The sequence below is a fragment of the Nelumbo nucifera genome, chromosome 7, assembly GCF_055504915.1.
Source record: "Nelumbo nucifera cultivar China Antique chromosome 7, China Antique-T2T, whole genome shotgun sequence".
NCBI lineage: Eukaryota > Viridiplantae > Streptophyta > Magnoliopsida > Proteales > Nelumbonaceae > Nelumbo > Nelumbo nucifera.
The window spans coordinates 13,950,312-13,976,370 of NC_142655.1; the positions used below are offsets into that span (position 1 = coordinate 13,950,312).

The window sequence follows — 26,059 nt, forward strand, 5'->3', positions numbered from 1 at the left end:
TGCATACTCATCACCTTTGCTGTATGGCTTTGCCACTCCTACTCTATCGCTTTGTTCCTTTCACTTACATCTCCCATTGTAATCTATTCCTGAACCCTTAATTAGTACGACCATCTCCTCCCTTTCTCCCTTTTGATCCTTTGTTTCATTCCATCGCTCCACCGCCACTACTTCGCTGCTCCACCATCCCTTCTCTATTGACTTATCACTACTCCCACCTATGTACATCTCCAACAATAATATATTATTGTTTTCTCTCCACATATGAATCCCTCCCCCTTTTTCTAATCCGCTTGTCTTTTTTACCACTGATTTATTACCTTATTGCCGCTGATAGAGAGACACCACAACACCTTGTCATTTCTTGTGTTGCCTACCTTTGCACAGTTAACTAGTGGTGTTAATTGATGTAAGCTAAGAGAAATGGTTTGGCGTTGTTTTTGTAGGAAAAAAAATGGTTCATTTAAATGCATTTTAGGGATGTGTGGATCGAAGCTTATCAATGATGGCATGCATTTTAGTTGCTTGTTGTTGATATGATCTAGAAAAATTATAACAGTACAACTCAAGTAAATTGTCTATCAATTGAGTGGTGGTTTAGTTGGTATGTTAGATGAATAATCCTAACAGAGATGCGGATTCGAATCCCACTATTACTATCTACGTTGAGAATTTAGTGTGTTAAGTACCAAAAGAAAAAGTAAATTGTCCCTATGCACTTATTTGCCTCAAATATGATCTATGATATGGAAAAACCATATCGGATGAGATGGACCAATCAACATTCAACTTTTTGTTTGGGTGAATACCGGTTATCCCAGGTAACCAGTTTTAAAAACAACTATTTAAATCACATTTCAAAAAAATGTCACCCTCCCCTTTTTCTCTTTATCTCCAAATTCCAACCCCATGCCCTGCGTTACGCCAACCTTATTATCAAGAAGCAATTGAGTCCCGCTACAGAGAGAGACAACCTTTATTGTCGATGGAAAATGGCTTCCTCAGCTGCAATCGAGTCCATTGTCGTCTTCAAGAGACTAGGCAACCTTCGCTGGCGGAAGGTAATAATTAATTAATTAAGCTCTTTAAGTACTTATTATTCTATTAACCACCTACAGGCACATCTATAGACTGTAGTCTAGGAGATGAGAGGTGTATTTTTCTGCATTTTGGTTATTAACCAGATTTCTTTTTTCCTGTGCAGTCACTGAGGAGGGATTGTTGTAGGATTCTACCATCGAAGAAGAGTTACACAATGCACATATTTGTGGGCAACTGCGAAGTAACTGAATTGTAGCACTAGAGATTGAGTTAGTTTTTGATTCATTAATCTGTATTTTTTTGGGGGGGTGAGTTCATGAGGGTAAGATCAGTTTCTGTTCACATTACTATAACTGCTAATTCGTATAATACAACATCGTACTGGTAATAATGGTCTTTCTTGGTAGAACTACAACTCCAACATAACAAAACAAAATATTAAAATCTCTCTAGCTGGTAACAAATTCAGAAATATATCCAACCCAGAAGAAAATACAACTCAATTACTTTTACCGACTGACAAAGTGTTTCAGCTTCTTTGTTAGCATTGAGTTCCTCTGAACCTGTATGTGCTTATTTTCAACTTCTCAAAGCATTTTTTTTTTCACTTACTATGCCTTGTGTTTGTTGATTTTTGGTTTACAGACTACAGTTATGCCACTAGGAGAGGAGGAACTTCATTTGGTAGCCATGTTGTTATCTAGGAAGAATGATAAACAATATTTATGTTTTTGGGGTTTTAATGTTGCACCAGTGCTTTACAATTCTTGTCTTGTCATGCTAAATCTTAGATGTCTTGGCATGGTATTTGATCTTGATGAAACACTTGTAGTTGTAAACACAATGTGATCATTTGAGGATCAAATTGATGCCTTACAGCGGAAAATAAAAACAGAGGTGGATCCCCAATGCATTGCTGGCATGTTAGCAGATGTTAAGCGCTATAAGGATGACAAGATTATTTTGAAACATTATGCATAAAATGATTAAGTTGTTGACAATGGAAAGGTGATTAAAGTTCAATCTGAGATTATTCCAACTTGACTCGCATAAATCCTGGGGTATGGGGTATGTATTCACCAAATCCAAATCCATAACCCAATTGTGGATTTACAATTTCAAAAGGAGAAATTCGAATAGAAGAGGGAACTCGAAGGAGATAAGAATTGGTAACGAGGATTCAGTTAACGGATAAGTTAAAGAGTGTTTTAAATTTTAATTAATATATAAAAAAATAATTACCGGTTACTTAAATAAATTCGGTAACTATTGTATACATGGCAGTAATAGAGGTTTTAGATATGTTATGGTTTTCCATATCATAGTCGAACCCATTTTTAATTCATCATCATGTGGCATATGTATACTAGCAAGAGAATATATCACTTTGTGACTTGGTAATGCATGCATTACCGAATCATATACCTCCATGTTTACATTGCTGAATCCCTCTTGACAAGGTATAGTGTATTGATGGTTGCTTAAAATGTTATTATTTATTGCCCAAAACTTAAATTTTGTAAAATTAGTGTATAGAGTGGGAAATGAAAATACTTCTTGGACAGACTTTGTTTCATTTTCAATTTCACTTTGAAGAGAAAAAAAATTCCCACTTTACACAGCAATAGAAGTGATTCGGTGTATTTTCTCAACAATTATTGGGATGGCTAGTTCTTTTTCTTTAATACCTTTACATATTGTGGATACATTCTTTGCTTTTTCACCATTTAACTCTGTTTTATCTACCATGTCTCACTACGAGTTACTCTCATTAGATTTAATGGATATTAAGTTTTTTTTTTTTCTTTTTTGTTTACGATAAGTATAGTGTACCTTGATTCTTTTGGGTAGTGAATATATTTTTTTTTGCAATGTTTGTGATATTAAGTTTTTTTTTTTCTTTTTTGTTTACGATAAGTATAGTGTACCTTGATTCTTTTGGGTAGTGAATATATATTTTTTTGCAATGTTTGTGATAATTTTTTGTGACGTTTGCAAAAGTCGCTAAAACCAACTTATACAGTTTTGCCAACGTTTATAAACATCACCAAAAGTTGCAATTCTAGTGATGTATAAACATCAACAAAACTGTACCTTTTATAGCGACGTTTATAAATGTTAGTAAAACTATGAGTTTTAGTGACGTTTATAAACGTCGGAAAAACTGTACTTTTTACTGACGTTTATAAACATCACCAAAAAGCTTGTTTTTTTTTTTTTGCTTTGTTATACCAGTTTCAGTGACATTGAATAAATGTCACAAAAAGTGTATTTCTTTTCTTTTTCTATTTTGTTTTTTCTTGGTATCCCAATGATTTTAAATTACTTGCTTTGCACTTAATTCGTTACATTCATCCATATAATCATTTAATTATTAATATAAATATATATTAAAATATAATAAATTAAATTTCAAAATTAAATATATGAAAAAAGGAAAATATATCATCCGAAATGAAGGGATTTCCCCTTTGCATTAGCATTTTCACTCTCCCCTACTCATTGCATGTACATGAGAAGACCCTATGCCAGGTATTCGTTCAATATCCTACAAAAGACAAAATAGTGATGTTATTTTTTTGGCAAAAAGATATAGAAGTATAACATAATTTTTTAAGCAAGTATAAACATAAAGTTAAATTTGTCTTATTATACCAGGTTTGATGATGGAGCTGCATCATGGGATGGAGATCTCTAGGTGGAACAAAAGTGTTTTCCGACCCATGACTCTGCACAAGGGAAACATCAACCATCAATTTCTTTTCAACATTCTTGTATTTTAAGGTAGATTTTTTTAAAAGAAAATATAGCTATAAAGATATTTCATAATCTAGAAAATTCTATAATGAATATTATTCAAGTACAAGTACGTATGCCTAATTTTTCATGACAAACAAGTCTTCTTCAAGAGTTTATGTGTTAGGCCAAGATTTTACCATTACATCAAGGTTCATGGAATTATAAATATAAGCAGCCCATGATGGGCTCCAATCCAGATAAGGTGTATTGTTAGGGTTTGAACTATACTTTTATTTTATTTATTTTTTGGGTAAATTACTGAAACCACCCCTGAAGTTTATGTTTGTTGTTGAAACCTCGCCTGAAGTTTGGTAATCTCAATCACCTCCCCTAAACTTTGTAACATAGTTGCATGTAGACCCCATTTATTAGAATTCTCTAACAAGAGGCACTAAAATGTTGAAAAAACCAATGCAAACTATTGAAGCTAGTTTTTACAGAAAAAAGAATACAAACTTTATGAACAACTAAAAAATAAAAAAAAAAATTTAAGTTGCAACTTTACCTTTGAACCATTGATATGAAGGACAAATTTGAATATTAAATCAGTTTCAGAAAAAAAAAATTAGAAGGGTTTAAGATAGCAATTCACATCAAGAAAAAATTTAGAAAATAAACATTTTGATCAAAAATAAGGCTGATATGGGCTAAGAGCAAAAATACATAATACATGGCCAATTTAGAGGATCCTCTACCTCATCAATGTTTCGTATAATTAATCACAAGATTCTTTTATGTGACAAGAAAAAATAAAAGAAACTTTGGATAGTGCCTAGTAGGGAATGGGTCAGTTAGCATTATTCCATCCTAAGCTACCTTTTTTGCGGATGACTACGATCAATCTAAACTGTTGATTGTATCTGGGGTCCATCCTACTAGAATCATGAAAGCAATTCATGTGGGACAAAACTGAGACGGGTTGGGCTGGGTTTGGATTTTCAGATTTGTGCTGGGTTCCAGCATCCAGCTTCAGGTTTTGGTTGACATCATGGGTAGTCCAATTTCAATCCAACTCAATTTTTGTAATAAATTTACTCCATTTATTTTGAAGCGGGGCCAATTCAGAATTGGGCTGGATATGAACTCAAGTTCTAAGTTTTAGTCATGGGCCTGATTGACCTTAAACCTGACCCAAGTACCCATATTGTACCCTTACTTCCCAGAAAATTTGACCCCACGTTTGTAACAATTTCTTTCCCCGAACTCCTTTTTCGATAGAAAATTAGGTTCAAGCTAGAAACCGAATAGATCCCAACTATATGGGATCTGCTGCATGAATCTCATCTTGCCATTACTTTCTGTTTAATGCATGGTTTTCAAAATCGGACTGGATGGTCAGACCAGAAATCAGGAACTGGTTAGGTGGCTGGTTTTATTTTCTTCAAAAATCGGATTTTCCTCCAAAACTATTGATTTTGATCAGTAAACCGCTAAACCGGACAGTTAATTGTTCGAACCATTTAAACGGTTTTGACTGTTTTTTATTTTTTATTATTTTTTATTTTTTGTCAGAACAGGCCAAGCATTCGGTTCAAATGATCAGACCATTCAATCCGGTAACCGGACCCCTAACCGAGTTGGTCTCTGAGTCGGTTTTAAAAACCATGGTTTAATGTCAAATCCATCGTTAAATTATTAACTTTTAAATCATTTTTTACTACTTTGAACCATTTTCTTTTTTTTTTGGTAAAGTAGATTAGAATCAATTAATCAAGAATATAAAGTACCAATGAGAATAGTCTTGACACCAAGACACTGTTATAAAAAAAAAAGACATCAAGACACCAACTTCCAAGAAGTAAATTAAGCTTCTACTATTTGTAGGAGTTAAGGACATGGGTTATAAGTTTGCTGAAATATTTGTTTTTTGTTTTTTGTTTTAAGGCTAAACCAAGAGTTACTGGTTATGTCAAATCTAACCATATTGAGGGTTAGTCTCATAAACAAAAAGGTTACTGGTTATGGCTACATTATAAGGCTTAGACTCGGCCCAGTGTTTTTAAAAACTAAGATAGAAAAACGAAATCACTTTTTCATTTGGGTAGCAAGTTATTCAATCATCTGAATCAAATTTGTCCCATGACATAATGAATGTAAAAAATATATAAAATAAAATTTATAACCAATGCCCTTCTTACTTGTAAAAATTTGATGCAAGAGCTCATCTATATCACATAAACCTACTCATAAATAGGTCATGCGTAAGTTAAAAAAGGTTGTTGTTCGCTATTAAAATCTACCATTACTCTTTTCTAATAATATCATTCTTTATTCTCTCTCCCCCATCTCTCTCTCCAGTAGTTATTGTTTGTAACGTTTTCCTTTTCCATCTATTATGTCTGGGCCTCAGATAGATGTTCAACCACTTGGTAACAAGCTACAGCCCTTGCTTTGAGTCCTTTGACAATGTCCTTGAATAAGGTATCAAAATCCGGGCCAGAATGATGGATCCAAACCCAAATAAATAACCATTCAGCCTTTTAAGATCCTAGACTTGTGGCACATGATGGAGCCATTCACCTGGTCCCAACCAGACTGGATGACTGCAGCCATCAGCCCTACTGTTTGAGATTGATTCGGGCACTCTCCCAGTGCAAAGACTAACCCATGTTTGTAAGAGAAACTTAATCACATATAAGTATTTATTTTCTTCTTTTCCAGATTAAGATTAATGGTGTGGCCCCTTTATCAAACTTTGGATGTGCCCAAATCACTAATAAGGGTTATTAAGGGCAATACAACTCTTGAAAGCAAAGAATGACAAAGCAGACCCCTGTTTTCTGTTAAGGGCAATACTAGTTTCAAATGACTTAACGTTGACTTTCATTCTGATATTTAAGGAATAGAGTCATTTCTATCTTTATTTAAATATATTCTCTTTTAGTATTTAATTTCTTTCTTGCTTGATCTATTTTTAAACTTCTATTGATTGAACTATTTTTATTTTTGCAACAGTTTTGTTTTTACTGAAAATGTAATAGGCATGTCCAATGAGTTCTAGTACTAGGTCAGAAATTTAGTAATAACTTGTATTTAGAAACACCTGGTCCTGGTGTCACTTTATTCACATTCAGATTTCATGTTGTAGTAAGTTGAAAGGACACTTTCCTGCATTTGGAAGTATTTTGTGGTTATGCTACTTGGCGTTTAGTAATTTTTAGTGCTTCCTTTGATGAAATTATGTTTTTCATTACAATGTTAAATACAAAAATCTCCCCTTCCATCAATGATGAAGACGGAAAACATTAAACTAATGATAATTTTTTTTAAATATTTATTTTACCCCTGTACGAATTATTGTATATCTATTTTTTACTAAAATACACTTTGTCCTCTCTTATTATCCCGGTTCTTCTCTTATTACACTAGTTTCATCTTTTGCCCAATGTGAAGAATGGGTGAGGGACGAACAAGGAAGAATTGCAACCCTTTGCCCGCTTTTGCCAGCTGAAGAGTAGCAACTGAAGAGGAAACAACGAACTAGGAATTGAAGAGGGGCAATTGGAGAGGAACGACGAACCTAGGAAGAAGGATTTCAGTCCCATTAGAGAGTAACGAACAGAGGAACGACGAAGCCAGAAAGAACGACTTCGACCAGGTGGTTTTACCCTATATCTCTCTTCATTTTAATTCTCTAGAGATTTACCAGTAGATAGAGATGGTGATCGATCACCTTATTAGGGTTCGTCTTCAATTTTAGTTTTGGACCTTAGTTTCTCAAGCAGCACAACTGAATGCAGTTTTTTTCTTTAGAAGACAACCATAGACATTGACAAACACCTCTTTAGTGTTTGGTTGGAAGTGGTTTTGGTTCATATTGTACGTCCTCAGTTTGGAATTTGGATGATTTGTCTTTGCTGGGTGTTTCTTTTTAAACGTTCTTTTTCTCTGTGGTTGGTATGGCTCTTGATGGTTTTTCTTGGGTTACTGGATGTTGATCTGTAGGTAACAAATTTACAATTCAGATTACTGTCAGGTAAATAAGTCTTGATCTAGCGTAATTCGGTCACGTATCATTTTTTTTGGCTAAATAACTCGTCATCTCGTAGCTCCTATTTAATCCGCTCATCGTGCCGTAGGGGCAATCTTGTAATGTCACACATCTTTTGTTTTAAGTTGGGTCGCCCTAATATAAAATGTAAAGAAAGCTAGAGCCGCCAGCTCTAAGTTTTGAATCTAAAAACGTTATTCTCTCTTCCTCTTCTTCCTCCTTCCTCTCTTCCTCTCCTTCTTTGATATTTCAGGCCTGAAAACAAGACATCTTTCATTCAGCCTCTTCAGATGTATTTCAGGATGCATCCAGTTCGCCCATTGCCTATGCCTCCACCTCAAGCAATAGTGACTGGTCATTCCTCTCCATCCAATACTATGTGAGTATAGATTCTCCTCTCGAGGATTTACCTTCATCTATTCCTTTGCATTGGTTATCTCGTATTTCTCGTCCACTTGATTGTTATGGCTTCTTTTCTAGTCATAACTCATTCTCAGCTATTTTGTCATCTATAGATATTTCTAAGTCTTACAGCCAGGCCGTAGCAGTTGAGCATTGGAAAGATGCTATGGACTCAGAGGTTCAGGCTTTATTTGAGAATGATACATGGGATCTTGTCTCTCCTCCCCCAGATGCCTCCATAATTGGTAGCCGGTGGGTTTACACCGTGAAACTCAAATCCGATGGTACTCTGGATAGATATACCCGTTGGGTTGCTCAAAGCTACAAGCAAGAGTATGGAATTGACTATAATGAAACTTTTGCTCCTGTGGCCAAAATGACTAGGGCTGTTCATAAGAAGGCCCAACCCGACCAACTCGGACCGGCCCAACCTGAGTTGGCCGGGTTTTCATAAGCACCGGTCGGTTTCGGGTTGTACAAATTCATAAACTGATGGTTCGGGTCGGTTTCGGTTTTCTTGTGTGAAAACCGAAACCGAACCGACTGAGTTCCTACTTAACTAAGTTGCCTCTATCCTAATTCCTAATTACAACCTAACCTAGTCTTCTAGTTCCTACTTAACTAAGTTGTCTCTATCCTATTTTCTATAGTCTTTTACACCAAATAGGCAACCAATTAGGCAATTACAATTAGAATTAGGTGTCCTTTTTTACTTAAATTAGAACTTAGAAAGTTTCTTGAAATAAACAAATTTCAGCCTTCTTTCTATAAAACAGTTTGACTTTCTATTTTCTTGATAACTTTTGTCTTCTATTCTAATTCTAACTTGGTCCGCCCCCCTTAGCCCCTCAACTCAAACACAATCTCTATTCTCTAATACAATTTGACTCTCAACTCAAGAATCAAAAATTTCAAATTTCAAATTCTCAAGTCACAACTTCAAGACATCATTTGAACTTGGCTCTCCCAACTCCCATCTTCTCAAAGTTCTCATTCTCTCAACTCAAGCTCAAGTCTCATTCTCAAAGTCTCAACTTCAGTCATTCAAAGGTTAGTATTTTTTTATTTAATTTTTTTAATTTAATGCATGTTATAAGTTGATATATTTTATTTGTGTTTTGTTTAAGTTTAAGCTTTGAAAAAAAATCCGGTTAATGATGATATATTTGCACAAAAAACGTCAGTTTTGTATGAAACACCTAATCTATTTAAATATATATTTCGGTTTTAATTTAGATATATTTTATATTTAAAACTGTGAGAAAAAATCTATATCTAAAAAATATATATTCTGAAATATGTGAGATATATATTTCCAGAAAATATATATTCCAATATATTTGTATGTATATTTTTGTTTATATATATATTTATAAAATACATATTTCAGTTTTAAATATATTTCCAGAAAACATCTTAAAAACTTCAGTTTTTAGTTTTGTATGAAAAACCTAATCTATTTAAATATATATTTCGGTTTTAATTTAAATATATTTTATATTTAAAACTGTTAAATAAAGATATTTCGGTTTTGCATAAAAACCGAAATATCTGAAAAAATCTATATCTAAAAAATATATATTCTGAAATATGTGAGATATATATTTCCAGAAAATATATATTCCAATATATTTGTATGTATATTTTTGTTTATAAAAAACCTCAGTTTCCAGTTTTCAGAATAAATATTTCCTTCTAGGCTTCTATGTCCTTTTTGTACAGGAGCAAAACCGAAATCGACCCAAACCGACCCAACCCGACTCAAACCGCCCAGGTCGGTTTTGCTTAACACTGGGTCGGTTTCGGTTTCCATCTCAGGTAACCCGACCAGGTCGGGTCGGTTGGGAAAACCCCAGTAAACCGACCCAACCCGACCCGTGAACAGCCCTAAAAATGACAACAGTTCGTTTGCTACTTGCTAATACTGCTCTAAAACAGTGGACAATTCACAAGATGGATGTCAAGAATGCCTTCCTCCATGGAGAGTTACAGGAGACAGACAACTAGAGGTGTAAAGTGGGCCGTGTCGGGCCGGCACGGCACGGCCCTTGGGGGGCCCGCACTTTGTGTGGGCCATCACGAGCCATGCTGCCCTCCCTGGTGAAAAATTTGGGGGCCGGCCGGGCTGGCCCGTGGGCCGAGCCTTGGGCCGGGTCGGGCCGTGTATCAGGCCAAAGCTATTTATTTAAAAAAATTGACAAAAAAACTTAAAATTTTAATTTTATATGAATTGTGTATAAAATTGCTTATATATGCAATAATTAAATAAATTAGTATAATAAAATTTAAAAAATATTTATTTTATTAATATATTATTATATAATTATAATATATATAAAATATATATGGGCTGTGCCGATTTACACCTCTAGAAACAGTTTATATGAAACCACCTCTCGGCTACTATGACAACCCTTAGTGTGTAAACAAGCTCCACGAGCTTGGTTTGACCGCTTCCATACAGTAGTGTTGGAGGTTGGTTTTCAGCAGAGTGCTTCAGACTACTCTCTTTGCACTCTCAAGCGAGCTCAGGGGTTGACTCTTCTTTTGGTCTATGTTGATGGCATCCTTATCACTGGAGATGATGTGGATGGTATTAACAAACTCAAACTTCTGCTTAGTAACTCCTTCAAAATGAAAGATCTTGGGCAAGTAACATACTTTCTTGGACTTGAAATTCAAAGATGTCATCGAGGTTACTTTGTCAACCAACAGAAATATGCTTCTGATTTGGTGACTCTTGCTCGCTTGACTAACTCGAAACAAGTTGATACACCTCTTGAGCTTAACTGTAAGTTGAGTAAAGATGAGGGTGATCTCCTCCCTGATGCTACCCAGTATCAACAACTTGTAGGTAGTCTTATCTACCTAACCATGACTAGACCGGACATTTCCTATGCAATTCAAATCGTGAGTCTATTTCTGCTCCACATCAGCCTTACTATTCTGCAGTTCTCTGGATTATTCGTTATGTACAGGGCACACTATCACATGGCTTATTTTTCTCATCCTCTTCATCCACTAGACCGGACATTTCCTATGCAATTCAAGTCGTGAGTCTGTTTCTTCTCCACGTTAGCCTCACTATTCTGCAATTCTCTGGATTATTCGTTATGTACAAGGCACACTATCACATGGCTTATTTTTCTCATCCTGTTCATCCACATAGCTCTGAGCTTATGCAGATGTAGATTGGGCAGGTTGCTCTGACACTTGTCGCTCTACTACTGGTTGGTGTATATTCCTTGATGATTCATTGATTTCTTGGAAATGTAAAAAGCAACAAACGGTTTCAAAGTCATCTACTGAAGCCGAGTACAGAGCCATGTCCTTAGTATGCAGTGAAATAATCTAGCTTAAGGCACTACTTCATGACATGAATATTGATCACTCATCTGCTATTCCTCTGTTTGCTGACAACATGAGTGCAATCAAGATTGCAACCAATCCCGTATTTCATGAGTGTACTAAACATATTGAGATGGATTATCACTTCATTCGTGACCTTCTCCATGCGGGCCACATCTCTCTCCCACATGTTTCATCGGGTCTACAGTTTGTGGACCTCTTCACCAAAGCCATGACCAAAGCCCGACATAATTTTCTTGTGGACAAACTAATGCTTATACCCTAGCATTAGTTTGAGGGGGAGTGTAGAAGAAATGAAGGGTAGTTTTGTAATTCTACTATATTTTATTATTCTTTCTTGTACTATAATAGGCGTATACATTAGTGAACAACTCTTTTATTTTCTTTGTAAGGACAATCTTGTCCATTCACCTAAGATTAATATAAATACTTCTTTTTTGGGTTGGTTCGATCAGATTGATCAACCCTAACAGATCTGAACCTTTGCCTCTCTCTTGCCCTTTCACTTTCTCACAAACTAACATAGCATTGTGGTGCTTGTTTATGATTCATGTCTATCCAAAAAGGGGAAAAGAAAACTACTGATGATGGAACATGCCTGCTTTACACGAACCACATTTAATGCAAAAAATGCTAGATGTACCATAGAAGCATCTTTTTGGTACTAACGAGGTGATAGAATGAGTCAGGCATTAAAACCTTTTTGGATGGTGCTAACCATCTGACCTCTCTAAACCTATCCTTCTAGACTGTTGGTAAGTTTTGTTGTTTGAAGGAATTGACTATTGTATGGTTATAGTTGTTGAACCATATCTTTTTTTTTTATAGAAGAAAACTTTAAATTAAGAAATATACCAAACTACATCGTCCAGATCCAAAAAAGAGGGGGCAGCCCACCAAAGCACCTCCTCATTAAGGGACTTAGCCATATTAGCTAATTGGTGAGCTACCCTGTTAAATTTCCTACTTATAAAATATTGAACCATGTTGGTGGCCTGAATGTTTCCTTGCTTGGACTTCTTCATAGTGGGTTAATTCTCAACTCTCTCATCCATGGCATTTACAAAAGAGGTAGGGAGGATGCCTTCTCATCATTTTCTTTGTCCTAATTTAATCCTACTCTTTTAAATGCACTGATCACAAATTTGCTTCCAACCTGGCAATTGGTACTGAATTTGGGGCATAGATGTGTTCTCACTCATCATGGCAGTAAATTAATCTCTGTATAAAATTCCTTGCATAGGTAAGAAAGAAATTTTATGCGGCAATTGCAACGGAGCTGGCTTTGTCGGTGGATTCATGAGTTTTGATGAATGGTTTAAAATGTCCCTAATTTCCCTAATATTTCCACGACATATTTCCATTTCCATGGGTAGTGACATGAAATTTTACTGGAACCAACATTTCCCCAATGAACACTACCAGACCTACATGGAGTACAAGTGATGGCATCCACGACATATTTCCATTTTCCCTAGTGAACCCTACCAGTACTATGTGGAGTACAAGAGATAGTATTATAACATAAGTTGGTGACAATATTGTAGATATGTGAAGTAAGAAGTTATTGTCCACCTAAGTTACATGATTACAACTTTGAGCTAGCTCAATATTCATTTCAAACATGAAGTTAAATAATAGTTTTTGTTTCTGTAGTAGATTATTTTGTTGATCTATTACAACCATTTACATTTTCTCTGAGTTTAAAATTTTCATTAACTAATTCTATCATGAAGTTCTAAAACTTAAGGTTTACAGGGCAAATTCAGAACATATTCTTTTGTCTATAACCTTATTTTCTTAGTTTTGTTTAATAATTTGGAACAAGATAATAATATAAAAAGGTGTGCCTATGCTTCTTTTGTCATTTCATAAAATATCATTCTATATTTTGCATATTTTACAATGTTTCCACCATGTCTATAATTTTTACAAGATTTCTATACGATATTTCCAACATTTCTGACATGTTTCTTATATTTGGATGACCGACATTTCTACCGACATCAACAATTTAGACCTTGTCAATGACTAAAAGAGTATGTACATGTCATATCTGGTGGATGAATCTCTGTTTGTTGTCTAGGATAGAAAAAAAGTTAAAACCGGTTTTGAGATTTAAGATTCATCTGAACAAGTACCTTTATTGTATAATAATTTTTATTATTGACTTCCCTTCCTTTCATGATGCTATACTGGTTTTACTTTCTCCATATAAAATTTAAAACAGCACAAGAAATTCTGCTGTGCTGAGATTTTAGTTTGTGTAATTACTTGTAACCTAAATGAACAGTGCCACTACAAGCCTATCTTTGAAGATATCCTTCTCTTAGGATTGGTTCATGAACTAACTCATCTGTTGCTGGAGCAAGCGAGTTGCCTCAGATTCTGGGTGAAACACATGATACACATGTGACTCTCCTTCAGCTTCTACCAACTTTACTTCCCTCACTCCTTTCCTTGATATAGCATGCACATTATATGATGATGATATGGCAGGATATTCGGTAAAAACAGAACTGTAAAAAAGGAAAGAACTTGTAGAAAGACTTGTACTGATTCAATTGGTATTGGTAGCTTCCAAATCAGAAAGACTTTAGTTTGACGATAGAAGGAATCTTGTTTTATAACCTGCTTATTCTCATGGTTGTTGCCTGATTCAATTGGTATTGGTAGCTTCCAATGAATTTTAGACTTGTATTGATTTCCAACTGATATGTTTGAAATAAAATCCTAAGCTAATTGAAGAAATAGTTGGTTAGCCACGAGTGTGGGGTTCCAATACCCACACTCAGGCTCTAGTGTGTGTGGTTTCATACCCAAACCTAGTTGTTTCTAATTTCTTTTATTAGTAGTTTCTAATTTCTTTTTAGTAGTTCTAATTTCTTTAGTTTCTAATTTCTGTTGTTAGAAGTTTCTAATTTTTGTTATGTTGGGCTGGCTGGCCTTATTGTTTCTAATTTTTGTTCATTTCCTATTCTTGTAAGGATCCTAAAAGCTATAAATAAAGGAGTGTATGGGGCAGTAGATCATTCACCACTGAACCCCTTCTTTCTTTTCTCCTCTTTCTCTCTCTCTCTCTCTCTCTCTTTTCTTCTCTTCAAACCTGTAATACAATAAACAGTTCTTCTTCTTCTTTCAACTTAGTATCAGAACCTTAGATCTAGGGTTTCTCATGTGGATTTAATTCAGCCGACCACATGAGAATTGTTTAGGGCTGAAAGTTCAGAAAGATCCTTATTTTGGCTGATTCTTAGAGGTTGCGAGAAGGCTTTAGCAGCTATCCTAAGATTGGAGAGAGCTTTTTGTAATCAGGAAGAATCAGACAGGAATTGAGTGATCAAGATCGATTCTTGATCATGATTGGAGGTGCCGATCAGTTTTTTTTTCTTGGTTCTTTGATCAAGATTCAAGGTGTTGACAATAATTGATTGATCAAGTTTGAAGACTGAAGGTAGCAATCAGTTTTCTGGGCTTTTTTCTTCATAAAGTAAGTACCTTTTCTTGAGATTGATACTCAAAAGGACTCTGTTATTCATTCAGAGAGGTATGGATAGAAAATCTTAGGATTGATATTAATCCCAGGACAATAGTTGACTGTTATCTAACTGCAAAATCATTGTCCTAGGTCGGCTGTTATCAGCCTTGAAATACAATTTTTTTCTTGTCACAGTAGTTTAAAGCCTTTTCTTAACTTAGAATGGAGTACAAGAACCAAGGGGAAGATGCTTTTGGGACTGGTGGTTCAGGTAACATGACTAAAAACACCTTTTAGATTACAACTATTAAGTTTGATAGATCAAACTACTTGGAATGGGCCCAATCAGCCATGATGGCTATTGGGGGTAGAGGAAAATTGAACTTTTTGCTAGGGGATGTGAAGGAACCCTCCAAGGAGGACCCTACTTATGCTAGGTGGGTCTAAGAAAATTTTTTGGTGATGACATGGCTGTGCAACTCTATGCAGCCACACATAAGTCGAAACTACTTGTGGGCCAAAACAGCTAAAGAAATATGGGATATTATGAAGGAAACTTACTCTTAGCCTCTTAATGTTGCTAGGGCTTATGAGCTAAAATGTGAGGTTAAAAATTTGAGGCAAGGAGAGAAGCAGGTCTCTATTTACTTTTCAACCTTAAAATCCCTGTGGCATGAAATTGACCATCTTGAAACAATTGAGTGGGAGAGTCAGAAAGATGCACAAACATATAAAAAGCATGTTGAAACTAACAAAGTTTTTGAGTTCCTAGCTAATCTGAACTCTGAATATGACATTGTGAGACAACAGTTGTTGACAAGAGATAGTGTGACTTTATCACAAACCTATTTCCTAGTGCACAGTTAAGAAACTAGGAGAAAGGTTATGTTGCAGCAATAACCCTCCAAATCAGCCTTGGTAGCAGTTAGACCTAAATCTGGGGGGGGATAAGGAAAATAAGGAAGCTAAGAAGGACTTGGTATGTGAACACTGCAAGAAACCTAAACATACTAAAGACACCTGTTGGAAGTTGCACCCTCATCTAGTTCCAACAAAGCTCAGAAATAAGAAAGGGAATGCTAATATGGCTGTCAACATTGATAGTACAACTTCATCAGGCACAAGAGGCACTCCTCTAGATACCCTAGCTGCAGTCCGAGCTGCTTTAACTCTGCTAGAAAATGAATTTAGTAATTTAGCTCAGCCTACATCAGCTCAACAGCCTACTTCAGCCCTTGCTCATACAGGTACAAGAGCTACTGCTTGTCATGCTTCTGTCCCAGGTAATACTAGACCTTCCTAGGTAATAGATTCAGGTGCTTCAAATCATATGACTAGCATATCTACTCTATTTAGCACCTATTGTTTATCCTATAGGAGAGACAAAGTTTCTATTGCTGATGGCTCTCTTGTACCAATTTCTAGCAAGGGAGACATCAGATTATTAGATACCATCACCCTATCCTTAGCTTTGCATGTTCCCAAGCTTAGTGCTAACTTACTTTCAGTTAGTAGTATTACTAAAAATCAAAACTATTCAGTAACTTTTTTCCCTGATCAGTGTATTTTTCAGGATCTGGAAACGAAGAAGGTGATTGGGATTAGCCATGAGATGAATAGAATCTACCTACTGGAACATTCACAAGGGGAGCAGAGTGAAGCAGGAAAATTGTTTGTTTCTCAGTCTTGCAGTAAGATTATGCTTTGGCACAACCGCTTAGGTCATTTATCTTTTGGGTCTTTAAAGAGTCTTTTTTCCAAACTTGTTTGAGTCAGTAGAAGTGTCTGGGTTAAAATGTGAAAGTTGTGAACTTGCAAAGCATAGTAGATCATCTTATCCTTTAAGTAATTAAAGAAGCAACCTTCCTTTTGAGATTGTGCATACCAATGTTTGGGGGCCCTACCATACTCCCACCATGGGGGGGGGGGTACAGATATTTCTTATTATTTGTTGATGACTATACCCATTTTTCATGTGTCTATCTTATGCACTCTCGAGATGAGGTCCCTTCTCTGACCCAAGCTTTCCATCAGATCCTAACTCAATTTGAAACCAAGATCAAGATTCTTAGATCTGATAATGCCAAGGAATACTTTGCAAAACCCTTGGCATCCTATCTCCTTGATCATGGGATCATTCATCAGAGCACTTGTCCTCACACATCTCAGTAAAACGGGGTTGTTGAGAGAAAAAGCAGACATATTTTAGAGGTAGCTAGAAGCATCATTTTCAACTCCAATGTTCTCATATGCTTCTAGGGAGATGCAATCTGTACAACCATATACCTCATTAACAGGGTTCCTTCACGGGTCCTAAACATGCAAATCCTATTCAGTCTTCTATATCCAGATAATAACCTATTCACTATTCTCCTCAAAACTTTTGGGTGTACTTGTTTTATTCAAATCCTTGGACCTCATCGCTCCAAGTTTGATCCCAAAGCCACTAAGTGTATTTTCCTTGGGTATGCACAAAATCAAAAGGGATATTGCTGTCATGAGTCAGTTTTAGGGAAGCGCTTTGTGTCCATGGATGTCACATTCTTTGAAGATATGCCCTACTATCATAAGGCTTCTCCTCAGGGGGATAATAATGAGGAAGGGATTTCAGTTTTAGCTCCAAGAATCCTTTACCTGTCCCAGTTACTAAGGAGGGGAGTTGCGAAGAAGGTTGTCAAAAATGCAGGAAGTTGAGGGTGTATCACAGAAAGTGGTGGAGGCAAGTTGATTCTCGTACTCAACAGCAATCCAGGCCATTTCCAACATCTTCTACAGCTCTAGATCCAGACACTACTACTACTCCCACTATTGATCCCACTGTTATAGAGGTTCAGCCTTCACCGATAGATGACCTTGATCTTCCAATTGCTATTCGTAAAGGGAAGCACCGTTGCACCTCATCCACTGCCCATTGCATCTCCAAGTTCCTTTCCTATAATTGTCTCTCAGAATCCTACAGATCTTACTTGGCATCTATTTCTTCTATTCCTATACTTAGAAAAGTGCAAGAAGCTCTTTTGATACCTGAATGGAAGGAAACAATGCAAGTAGGGATGGATGCTCTTGTCAAGAATAACACATGGGAACTAGTTAACCAGTCTGAAGGGAAGAAACCTGTTGGATGCAGATGGGTGTTTACTGTGAAATATAATGCTGATAGTACTGTAGAGAGGTATAAGGCCATATTGGTTGCAAAGGGATTCACACAAACTTATGGCATAGACTATACAGGAACCTTTGCACCTGTTGCAAAAATGAACACTATCCGAGTTCTTCTATCCATTGCTGCAAATTTCTCATGGCCACTATTTCAGCTAGACATACAGAAGTAGGAAAGAAAATTTGCTTTTTGAAGAAAGCCTTGTACGGGTTAAAACAATCCCCGAGAGCTTGGTTTGATAGGTTTAGACTGGCTTTGGACAAATTTGGATACATACAGGCTCAATCAGATCACACCCTCTTCTTTAAGAAGACAGGTCATTCCCTAACTCTACTTGCAGTCTATGTAGATGACATTGTGATAACAGGAAGTGACACTAGTGAAATCGAAACCCTTAAACAACACCTTCACAAGGAATTTGAAGTGAAAGACCTAGGAAAGTTACACTATTTCCTAGGAATTGAGGTAGCTCGATCTAAGCATGTCATTTTCATCTCCCAAAGGAAGTATATTTTGGACTTATTGGAAGAAATTGGCAAGTTAGGAGTGAAACCTGCTAATACTCCCATTGAGCCTAACTATAAGATAAGTGCAGAAAGTGGAGAACTCCTTGAGAACAGGGCTATGTACCAAAGGCTGATTGGGAAACTTTTTTATCTCTGTCTAACCCGACCAGATATTTCTTATGCCATCAGTGTTGTCTAACCCGACCAGATATTTCACTACAGATCCTTGCGTATACTGATGCCAATTTTCAGTCAGACCCAGATGATAGAAAGTCTACATCTGGATACATCTTTACGATGGGGTTCTGTGTAGTTAGTTGGAAAAGCAGCAAACAAGGGTCCACTACAGATTCCACAACCGAGGCCGAGTATATTGCCGCAAGTGAAGCTGCCAAGGAAGCCGTATGGATGAAGAAGTTCATTCGGGAGTTAGGAATAGTTCCATCCAGCACATCACCCATTCCACTGTTGTGTGACAACATTGGAGCCATTGCTCTGGCTAAGGAGCCACGAGCCCACTCGAAGTCAAAGCACATCGAGAGGAAGTACCATGTACTACTGGAGATAGTTGGAAGAGGGGACGTCTTGATTCAGAAGGTAGCATCAGTGGAAAATGTAGAAAACCCATTAACTAAGCCACTAACACAGAAAGTGTTTGAGAAACACGTGGAAAGTATGGGACTCCGGCTTGTACCCGATTGGACCTAAGTGCAAGTTGGAGTTGTTAGACAGTGTATGCCCTTAGCTCCAATCAACTTGATGTACATTATGACATTTATTGTAAATGAATAAAGTACATATTTCATTCATGTTATTGTGGTGTGTTTTTGTGTAATACCCTTAAACTAGACACATATGAGACTCGTGTTAGTTTAGAACCTTCACAACCATTGGATAGATCTGGGGAGATTTATCCTGCCAAGGCTGACATTGGTGTACTGCCAAGTTGGTTGGGGCGGCTTGTCTCAGCTGCCAGGGTGAGACCTAAGGTACATGTAGTGTGGGTTTTCTTGAAACCTTGAACCGGACCAAAATTCCAGTATTGCCCTGGACCTTAGAGATAGATGGGCAAAACTGGAATGCTACACTCAACCCCTAGACTCGATTATGATACTGCATTAGGTGTCGGATTGGGCTGTCTTTGATGTGCCAATCAGTGAGATCCTTAGAGGGGGTCAAAACCTGGGTATGTTGGGACAATCCGAGAATTCATCTGAGTGGGTGATCATAGTGATAGGATCAGCCCCTTTGTCGAACAAAGTGAATGATCAGGGATGCACTATCTCTAATGGAAACCTAAACTGTCGGCAGTTGATTTCAACCGTTGAAATTTGTTTTTGCAAAATATATTTATATAGAGATATATATTATAGTTTCAAAATGTTTGCAAAATGTTTTAATTCCCGGGATCCATGTGAGTGGAGAGTGCAGCACTGTACCTTGCAGCCGAGGGAGAGGTCCTCTCTTGTCGGGCAGTGTTTGATCATTAAGGGCTAAGAGGTTAAGTGTAAGACCATTGAGGGTTATACCTGATGGGCTAATCTTACATTTGCCCACAGTCCTTGGTCCTTCATAAGATGGTTGGACCCAAGGACCATTTAGTGTAAATGTTGGGCCTATTAAGAGCCCATGGTGATGGTTCATAAGATGGTTGGACCCAAGGACCATTTAGTGTAAATGTTGGGCCTATTAAGAGCCCATGGTGATGGACTTAGGGGTTCACTGTATTCAGCAGTGAATTCGGCCAGGCCTTGTGTAACAAAGGCTAGGCTGAACCCATGTGGCTGATGTGTAGATCAATGTTAGGGTCCCACGCCATACAAAGAGAGCCAAGCTAGCCATCATTAAAAGGAAGTGAGCCTGAAAGCTTAATGGGCCTAAAAACCCATTTTGAACTGGGTTAATTGGATTAATTAAATAGGGGTGGATCTGGGTTTGGATCAGTAGATAAGGATAAGAGGATAAGTCTTATTCACTTAAAGAGTCCAGATCCAAATAAAGATTTGGATAAGGAAACTCCTAATTTGATTAAGAATAAGCTGATATTTAACTGTAGAAAAGATAAGGGATTATCCTTATCACTTAAAGAGTTCAGATTCAAATAAAGATTTGGATCAGAAGACTCCTAATCAGATTAGGAGGTTGTCTCTTTAAGGTTATAAATAGAGAGTAGGGCGGACATGAAAAAGACACCAGACACAACATAGAGAGAAGACAACTCAGTTAGACTGATCTTGCCTTCGGTTCTTTTTCTTCCTGCTCTTGCCGCCCTACCCTGTTCGATCTCCAGTTCTTGGATTTGATCAAGATTTGATCTTGATATTTTTTCTTGCCAGAAGAAACAATTTTGAAGTTGTGCTCACTACCCCATTTGATTCTTGCTGAAGAATCATAAGTTCTTGGTGAAGAACTACCTGCTGATCCTGCCTCATCCTAAGCTGTGTCATATTCAGTGGAGGGAGGATTTGGTACATTCTTTGGGCGTGAACACCTATGTTGGGAGGAGCTTTTTGCGTGGATTCCTATCAGGTATATCCTTCCCTAATCTTGGTTTCAGATTTGGTCCAGTTTGGTTACAAGAACGAACCTTGAAAATATAGTTTTATAAATTGGGAATAGGATTCCCGGATGGGAGTAAAGAAATTTTTGAAATTTCGCCCAACCTTCCTGCAGGGTTCAGCCATCCATATGATGGATCTCCCATCCCTTCATAACCATATCGAGGTTGACAGACATTTTATCCAAGAGCGAGTTGCATCTCAAGAAATATGCCTTCCTTACATTGCCTCAAACATGCAGTTAGCTGATCTCTTCACCAAAGCAGTCACAAAAGGCAAATTGGAGACAGATCTACGCAAGTTGGGCATGACAAACATCTACTCCCAACTTGAGGGGGAGTGAAGAAATAGTTGGTTAGCCACGAGTGTGGGGTTCCATACCCACACTCAGGCTCTAGTGTGTGTGGTTTCATACCCACACCTAGTTGTTTCTAATTTCTTTTATTAGTAGTTTCTAATGTCTTTTATTAGTAGTTTTTAATTTCTTTTTAGTAGTTCTAATTTCTTTTGTTTCTAATTTTTGTTAAGTTGGGCTGGTTAGCCTTCTTGTTTCTAATTTTTGTTTATTTCCTATTCTTGTAAGGATCCTAAAAGCTATAAATAAAGGAGTGTGTGGGGCAGTAAATCATTCACCACTGAACCCCTTCTTTCTTTTCTCCTCTCTTCACTCTTTTTCTCTCTCTTTCTCTCTTTTCTTCTCTTCAAACCTGTAATACGGTAAACTGTTCTTCTTCTTCTTCTTTCAAGTCTAATCCTATTTTTTTTCTTTTAGCTAATTTCTAAAACATGACACTTTGTTTCTTACTCTCTTTAATTTTTTTATTATTAATCATAAAGATCTTATTGAAAGCATCTCTGCATGACCCACCCCCTAGCATTTTTGGATTGCGGATTGCGGATTGCGTATTTGCATGCGTAAGGTTTGTTGAGTGCTTATGCATTCTCAAGTGCTGATTTTGAATAATCCAATGGGTATGTGTTTAACTTTTAAATAGCATTTCCTATTTCCCCTTCCTTTCATTTCCTGGACATATAAGGAATTTATAGTACCTGATGATCTGTTTCTAGATAAACAATGCTGGAACAAATATAAGGAAACCGACTATAGAGTACACAGCTGAAGAATTTTCAACCCTGATGATCTGATTTCATCTTCCAACATTTGAAAAGGTGTTATTCCATGCAACACCCACAATTTTAGTTTTTAAGCATCTTCAGACATAACTGACAATGGGTTTAATTTGTTCACTATATTTCTAAGATCTACATATCTAAAGTTTAATAAAGAAAAAAGAACATTCTATATTCCAACTCCAAACAGGACTACCCTGAGACACCTTGAGGTTTATTTTTGTAGCCACTTCTGTAGAAATTAAAAGGAGGCAGGTTGTTTTATTGTCATCAATGCAACAATATGGATGAGATAAGCTGGTGGAAGGTTGACTTTGAGAGGTTCTACATATCAGTATTTGCTAAGTGATAGAGTGGTTGTTTTTTGTTTTGTTTTCAAACCTTTTATGTAGCTTTTGGGTTGATTTTGTGTTTATTTTTTGATTCATTGGTTGTGATGGGTTGATTTTGTTGTCAAGCCTTTTATGCAACTCTGGCTCTTAATCTGACCTAACATAAGCTTAGCACTCTAAACCCTAACCAAATCAGGTTATGCCAGGTTGACACAGGTCTGAATTCCTTAACCCCCAAGATAGCACAAGTTAAACTACTTTGATCTTTCTAACAAGGAATCAAAATATGTTTCTGTTTTTCAATTTAATTCCCTTCTAACAAATAACCTATTTGACAACATAAAATAAACACCCTGAAAACCTTATGCATTTTTTACATATCACATTGTTTCCAAGGGAAAATTTTGACTTACGATCATTCCATACTTTTCTAAAGAGACATTGTCATGCAAAGCCCCAGCCAAAATATCACTAGCACTTGCACTTCCATCATTTACCTGTTTCAAAAAGAAAAGGCTTCAGAACTAAAATAAATGCTTTGCTTATCAAAAATCTATAAAATTTTCCTGGTCAATAAGGTTATGTTGTGAACTACAGTCTGAAGATTATTTTTAGGTGAATACATGAAATTTATTGGTTCAGACTTCAGAAACTTGTAATTCATAGAGGTTGAAAAGGAGAAAAGGGAAACTTCACAGAACTGAAGAAAATTTTATCTAAATTTAAAGAATTATAATGAGTTCTTGTATGTGCCGCCACAAGCAAAATGAGTAAGATGATCTTTCGGAAAACTCATTAGAACATTAGATTGATTTCAAAAGCTAACAAAGTAAAATATGATGGGATAGAAAAAAAAAGTCTACTGAGGTTATTATTGGTACAGTATGCTGGATATTAGTAGTGCTACCTGAAAGTGCTTTAGAATTGAAACTAATAAGTATGGGATTGCATATTTTGATCTCACATTTATATAAACCATTTAGGCTTTTCTGATGAGATTGCAATGAATCATCTTTATCTTAAGGCCAAAGATATAAATAGAAAGCACCACTATGACACACCATTCAGTCTAGCTCGTTTGTTAATTGGCAAGAGCAAACTTTATCATGTTTTGCCATTTCCTAGAAACATAAATTAATAAATGACAACCAAGAAATTTACAAGGACAAGAAGTGAAGCATGTGTTAAAGCATGCCCATTGACCATATTGATGGGTAACATATTGTAATACCCCTTGGATTCAGCTTACAGTGCAAACACATACAGAGCACAAATAGTACAAATGCATGGAAGTACAAGTCCAAGCCTAGTATGTGCACTTTGAAGATTCAGATTCCGAATCTGAATCTGACTTGGGAGCAAAGGCTGCAGGAAGATTATAGGTGTTAATTCTACTGGTCCGTTTGGTTCGTAGTTGGAATCGGAATTGGAATTAGAACCGAAATCCTTCAGAATCAAAATTAGAATGGTCTTTCTCATACTCTGGTTCAGACAGGAAAGGGAATGAAAATTGGAATCAGAAGGAATGAGATTTTATTCCCAAAGGAGGGATAGGAAATGTCATTCCACAATGAATGGGAATGGGATTCCGATTCTGCCCAATCAAACGGTTGGAATCAGAATAGTCCATTCTTATTTCGATTCCAGACACCTATTCCTGCGAACCAAACGGGGCCTACAATCTTTTGCAAATTATAGATGTATATGGCTCTATTACTCTCTTACTGAGTTTTGATTTAAATGAGATGAAGAGTTTGTTGTGGACAGATTGGAATGTACTTGATAGTTGACACCCATACCCCCATCTTGTAATGGCATAAGTTCCATCTGACACCAAATAGAGTAGTGAAATTGGCTTCATGTGATGGACCACTAATCCATTCTGTACTGCCTAATAGAGTTAGTCTGTATACTGAGGTACTGGACTGAACACAATAGAGTTAGTCTACTCCAATTTCTAGTTTTGAACCATGGAAATTGTGTTGGATGCATGATCTCAATTATTGTACCATATGTGCCTCAGCTATTTCCATGTGTATAATTGAACAAGAAAGAAGTAGATGCATATCTAGAAAAATCTACGGTGCATCATGTAGCAAAAGTCGTGATAGGTTGAACATGATAGTAAATATGCCTTGTAAGATATGAAAGTACACTTTATGAAAGAGGAACCAATGAGAAGTAAGTAGACTCTAACACTATTGATTGAGATTTGGATTTAATGTGCAGCCAATAATAGTGAATGCGCCATAGTGAATTCACATATCTGACATAAGCTTGGTCTTTAATGCAATTTCATTTGCACCAGTATCATGGTATGGTAATGCAAATGAAGTAAAATAATAAACTCTGAAGAAAAGTAAAATAAACCCTAAAGCAAAAGTATTTCAGAATTTATCTCGTCTAATTTGTACTTCCATGCATTTGTACTATTGCAAATAAACGGTAACTTAAATAAGGCTTTAATTGGGATTTAGCCACACCTCAATCCAATTTGATTATTTTTAGATCTGAATCCAATCTGAAAACTGAAGTGTCAGATTTTTTGTCATCATCTGAAGTATGTACACTTTGGACTTGTTACAAGTCCAAGCCTAGTGTGTTTATACATTGGACCTAAATAGTAACATCATTTCCCATTGGGCCTGCAAACCTATGTGCGCCACCCACCATTCACTAATCTGCTTTATTATATGATTTCAACAGGGCAATTCAAATCAGATCGGATCTTTCTTCAGGGATTTATTATGATCAGTCTAACTTAATTTCAGCTCTTACTTTTACTGCTAACCGGCCCTAAAACTACCCCATCCACAAGCAAATTCAAAATGATAAACTGAGATAAATGGAGTTATGCAAGCTTAAACAAACTCAGAATGTAAATTTGAAGACCTCCATGGGTTACATTATCATAACTATAAAGTAAACAGGAGCTGTTTCTGGTTAGCTTTTTAGTTGGATTTGGAGTTTGTAAAGGGCGATCCTACTTCTTTGTGGATTCTATTACAGGTTGCCTCCTTTGCTCATCAATACTACTGAAGTCCCCTTCAGGTCCCTTGTCCAAACAGAAGTGGTCTGATCAAACCACTCCCCTGCAAACATTTGCAGACCCCTCCAACTTTCCATCTTCAACCAATATGTCAAGAATGAATAGTTGCTTTGACAATATCTGTTGTGTGTTAGCTTATACTTATCAAAATAAATTCATGTTAGTTTATATAAAACCAGATAATACTCAAACACAAGTAAGCACTGTTATGCATAATCTGAATGCTAACAAGTAGTGTCCTTC

At 36.5% G+C, this 26,059-nt stretch overlaps 1 protein-coding gene and 2 long non-coding RNA genes across 4 annotated transcripts in view; 2 read left to right on the plus strand and 1 right to left on the minus strand.

Annotated features, from left to right (window-relative positions):
• The first annotated feature begins 900 nt into the window (after positions 1–900).
• LOC148790189 (uncharacterized) lies at positions 901–2,593 on the plus strand. Its single transcript, XR_016078548.1, has 3 exons — positions 901–1,061; positions 1,205–1,310; positions 1,687–2,593. It is a non-coding gene; the product is annotated as an uncharacterized LOC148790189 (long non-coding RNA).
• An 849-nt stretch (positions 2,594–3,442) lies between these two features.
• Positions 3,443–26,059, minus strand: part of LOC104611346 (uncharacterized) — a 44,154-nt gene continuing 21,537 nt past the window's right edge. The window contains exons 10-11 of the mRNA XM_088891314.1: positions 23,181–23,264; positions 3,443–3,770 (exon numbers count right to left, since the gene is read on the minus strand). Of these exons, the coding sequence (XP_088747440.1) occupies positions 23,261–23,264 (4 nt within the window). The 3' untranslated portion in view covers positions 3,443–3,770; positions 23,181–23,260. The remainder of the gene's footprint in view (positions 3,771–23,180; positions 23,265–26,059) is intronic.
• On the plus strand, positions 5,931–22,862 carry LOC148790190 (uncharacterized). 2 transcript variants are annotated; one of them, XR_016078547.1, is made up of 3 exons: positions 5,931–7,438; positions 16,642–22,276; positions 22,373–22,862. It is a non-coding gene; the product is annotated as an uncharacterized LOC148790190 (long non-coding RNA). The 2 variants fall into 2 exon arrangements; XR_016078546.1 differs by having other exon boundaries at positions 16,642–22,862.